Below are 4779 nucleotides of genomic sequence, written 5' to 3'. Positions count from 1 at the left end.
CAGGAAAGGGGGACTCGGACACAGCACACAGAGCAGACTAGACCCCAGGAGGCTTGGAGCCCCGGGTGGGATCTGTGGGTCGGGCAGTGGTGGGAACAGGCCCAGGATTCCAGGCGGCCAGGCTGAGGAAGACATGCGGCTCCCTCTCCGTGTAAGCCTCTGAGGCCAAAGGAGGGCTTGATCTCCTGACCTTTAAACCAGTGAGGATAAGAAAACGAATCCACTAAGGAAACTTGCTTGTTTTCATCTTTGACCAAACACTGCACACCACACCAGTCCCCTTTGCATCCCCTGGGGACTGAGAGCAGAGAGCAGACTAAACTCCAAGGAGGGATAGGAGGGGAGGGCCTGGGGAAGGAGAAAGAAAATTTGGAAGCTTTCTTTGTTGTGGCAGTTGGTACACAGAAGAAATCATTGCACAGAAATGCAAATGTGTTACTAGGAAATAAAGTCCTGCCAATCTAAAATCAAATGACAAGGTGTATAAATGCATCTAAATATACAGTTGGTTCATCTCAAGAGCATATCCGATGGTCTTTGTAGGACCGCATAGTGGGTAAATGTGTGATGTCTGTTGTCAGCCCAGCCAGGCTCCAGGTCCCTCTCTGCCCCTGACCCGCAAGTGAGTTTAGACTCATCCTGTATCTTCTCTCTTCCTTACCCCTCCTCCACTTTATCACGTCAGTAAGAGTGTTTTCTGTCTTGTTGGTTTGTGAAAAATGAAGAAGTTATACATGGATGGTCTTCACAGCTGTTTCTTACATTTTAAGTGTCTTTTGAAGTTTTAATTCAACCCTTGGATGTCTCATAACAAAAGAAGAAGAAAAAAATTTTTCAGTATTTCTCAGTGGGAATTAATGGTAGGTGGGGCACAGTCAATTTCAGTTGACAGTGATACATGTGGCCGGTGTCTCATCTTCCCAGGCAGGACTTTCTGGATGAAGATAAATATCAAGTCACTGGGAACTGAGAGCATGTCCTCCAGGGAATTCACAGTGGGAATGCTCTTCTTATCTCAGACTACACTTGGGATTCTGGGGAACTTCTCTCTTCTTCACCATTATGTCTCCCTGTACTTCACTGGGGGCAGGCTAAGGTCCACAGACTTGATTCTCACTCACCTGACTGTGGCCAACTCCTTGGTCATTCTCTCTAGAGGAATCCCCCAGACTCTGACAGCTTTTGGCTGGAAAAATGTTCACAGTGATTTCAGATGCAAGCTTCTTTTCTTTGTTCACAGAGTGTCCAGGGGCGTGTCTATGAGCAGCACCTGCCTTCTGAGTATTTTCCAGGCCATCACCATCAGCCCCAGTAACTCCAGGTGGGCAGAGCTGAAGCTGAAAGCTCCCAAGTACGTTGGCCCCGCCAGTATTCTCTGCTGGGTCCTGCACATGCTGGTGAATATCACAGTTCCTTTCTATATGACTGGCAATTGGGGCAATAAAACCCTCGCAAAGAAAAAGGATTTTGGGTACTGTTCTTCAGTAGTTCAAGATATCACCACACGGTTACTGCATGTAATATTATTTTCCTTCCCTGATGTTGTGTGTTTGGGGCTCATGATGTGGGCCAGCGGCTGCATGGTTTTCATCCTGTACAGACACAAGCAGCGGGTCCGGCACATTCATAGGAACAATATCTCTGCCAGATCCTCCCCTGAGTCCAGAGCCACCCAGAGCATCGTCGTCCTGGTGAGCACCTTCGTGGGGTTTTATACCCTCTCCTCCATTCTGTACGTCTGTATAACTCTTCTCCATTCTCCAACTTGGTGGCTGGTGAATATCGCTGCATTAACTGCTGCATGTTTCCCAACTCTCAGCCCCTTTGTTCTCCTGAGCCGTGACCCCAGCATTTCCAGGTTCTGCTCTGTGTGCACTGGAAAGAAGACACAATTCTGTCTTGTCATCAAAAACATATAAGTTGTCTATTTTTCACCAAGTTCGCTTATTGATGTACTCCAATCATAAGGTAGGTCACCGCACATTGGTGAGTAAGACAAAGATTCTTCTTTAATAACAAAGGGGAACAAATAACAGCCATAGGAAATGTAATCTCATGGAATTGTTATGTATACTTTGGAACTGTATCATATTAATGTGTGGACAAATTCAGAGCCCAGTCTGCAATAGAAACTTTGATATGAAATAATGCAGACATACTGGAAGTGTCTTTGAGGGTGTAGCTTTTAATATGAGATATTAAATTTTCTAAAGGCCTAACTGAACATGTTAAAACAGAACAAAAAAACAAAATCCCAACCCATTGCCGTGGAGTGGAATCTGACTTATAGCTCCCCCCTCCTTGGCTTTCGGGGGTGATATCACTACGGAAGTAGATTGCCCAACCTTCCTACTGAGCAGTGGCTGGTGGTTTGAACTGCCAGCCTTCTGGTTAGCAGTCAAATGCCAAGAGGATACTAAATACCTTAACTTCAGGATGGAGTGAGACAGGGTTGTATCCTTTTACTGTATTTATTCAATCTGTATGCTGACCAAATAATATGAGAAGCTGGACTATATGAAGAACAGGGCATCAAGATTGGAGGAAGACTCATAAGCAGGCTGTGATATGCAGATGACACAACCTTGCTTGCTTACAGTGAAGATGACTGGAAGCACTTACTGATGAAGATTAACGACTACAGTCCGAAGCAGGGATGGCACCTCAACATAAAGAAAGTGAAAATCCTCACAAGGACCAATGAGTGTTATCATGACACATGGAGAGAAGAGTGAAGTTGTCAAAGATTTCATATCACTTGGTTCCACAATCAACACCAGTGGAAGCAGCAGTCAAGAGATCAGATGACGATGTATTGCACTGGGCAAATCTGCTGCAAAAGACCTCTTTCAAGTACTCAAGAGCAAAGATGTCTCTCTGAAGACTAAGGTGTGCCTAATCCAAGCTATGAGTCAGAGCTGCCTTGACGGTACCTAACAACAACAACAACAACAACTGAGCATGGGATTGAAAGGACATTCTATAAAGAGAGGAATGGGTGTAGGATGGTCATCTGAATGGTAGGGGCAGGGCAGTGGCCTACATTGTCATGTAAGTGTCCTGGGTGGAACAGCAGGTAAAATTAGATTTTAGTTTTTGAGGAAACTAGAGGCCAGGTTCTGAATATTGTGCCTTACATCCTAAGAGAAGTGGCAGTCATTGGAAATACAATCATGCAGAATGATTAGAAGTCTCCAGGTGGTGCCAGTTTTTCAGTGCTGAATTGCTCACTGACAGTTTGGAGGGTCAAACCTCTCTTCTCTCCAGAGACACACGGGAAGACCCGTTTGGCCATCTGTTCCTGAAAGAACACAGCCTTGAAAACTCTGTGGGGCACAGTTCTATTCTGACCCACATGAGTCGCCATAAAGTGAGGTTGACCCCACGGCAACTAACGACAACGACAGTTATTCTACATTGCTCTCCTTTCCCTGATATTCCATATGGGCCCTTCAGTTCTCTGTGTCCTCTTTTTTTCTAATGATTATTGACGTTAGCTCTGGTGGTGTAGTGCCTACGGCATTTGAGTGTGATCCAGAAGGGTGGTGGTTCAACCCCAAGAGCCACGCCTCGGAAGGAAGATTGGGTCTCAATCTACTCAAAGGCAGTGCATTTGGTTTTTGTTTTAAGTGGAATTATATTTCTTTTTGTTTGTGGAGATTGCTTTTGCCCCATTTCTCATTGTTCTTTTCCGTTCTCATGCGGAAAGAAGTTAAAATCCTCCAATGAATGCTAGGCTTTCTGTTACCTCATCAGGATTAATCACAATTTGATCGAGCTTATTTAAGTTTTTATTATGTCATCTTCTTTTTCCTCTCCTTGGTTTGCCTTAGCTTGCCAATGCTATGGTGAACTGTTTCAGTCCCAACAGGCCTCCTTTCCTCATCTTTGCCTGAAGGAGAAACATTTTGCAGTTATATCAGTGCATGCTGCTTGTTGCACATTTCTCCTACCCCCCCAAAAAAAGTATTTTTACTATTTGACATGGTCTTGTGTTCATTACTTTATCTCCCACACACATTGCTGTGGTCACTATTTTCCTCTATGCTGTTAATTTGATAACTTTTAATAGATTGCCTAATACTGAAGCAGCTGCGCATTACTGAAATAAACGGCCATGTATTTTGCTCTATTTTGTAATCGTTTCTTTGTCCTAGTGTGTCAGAATGGTTAATGCTGCCTGGTTTAGATTAAACTGTGTTCCTTCAAATCTTGTGTTGGAATCATAACCCCTGTGCCTGATATGGCCTCATTAGAATAAAAAAGAACCCTATCTCCAGCTGTTATTAGTATCAGAGGAAAAGGTGTTAGGATTCCAACATACTATTTGAGGGTACACAATGCAATTCATGACATTCTACCTTCTGGCCACACAAAATTCAAGTCCTTCCCACAAACAAACACATTCACCTGTTATCTCATCCCAAAATCCTTAATCCATGATAGCATCCTCTCTCAACCCAAAATCTCATCTTCTGAATCATCTAAATCAAGTTTAGGTAAACTCTGGGGGTAATCGACCCTGAGAAAAAGTTCTTTTGCATCTGTGGGCCCGTGAAACCTGAGACAAGTTATCTGTTTCCAAAGCATAATGCTGGAACAAACACAGGGTTAACCTTTCCATCACAATTGGGAAAAACTGGAGGGAAAGGAGTGGTCTCAGGGACCAAGCAAATCTAAAATCCAGCTGAACAAATTAGATGACCTCTCAGGACTTGAACATAATCCTCTGTTCTCCACCACCATCTGGGCATTGGCTCCATCCTCCAGACTCTGAGA

General features: G+C 44.1%; 1 protein-coding gene across 1 annotated transcript; it reads left to right on the top strand.

Moving 5' to 3' along the window:
• The first annotated feature begins 897 nt into the window (after window positions 1–897).
• On the top strand, window positions 898–1919 carry LOC122151794 (vomeronasal type-1 receptor 4-like). The gene has a single exon (XM_042783191.1). It carries the CDS (start codon window positions 939–941, stop codon window positions 1917–1919), a length of 981 nt encoding a protein of 326 aa, XP_042639125.1. The 5' UTR covers window positions 898–938.
• Window positions 1920–4779: the final 2860 nt, after the last annotated feature.

This window comes from Orycteropus afer, unplaced genomic scaffold (assembly GCF_000298275.1).
Source record: "Orycteropus afer afer isolate SDZICR_OR568_19922 unplaced genomic scaffold, OryAfe1.0 scaffold00718, whole genome shotgun sequence".
Lineage (NCBI taxonomy): Eukaryota > Metazoa > Chordata > Mammalia > Tubulidentata > Orycteropodidae > Orycteropus > Orycteropus afer.
Note: the sequence above shows the minus strand (reverse complement) of the source record. Positions and strands in the feature narration are given on the sequence as shown.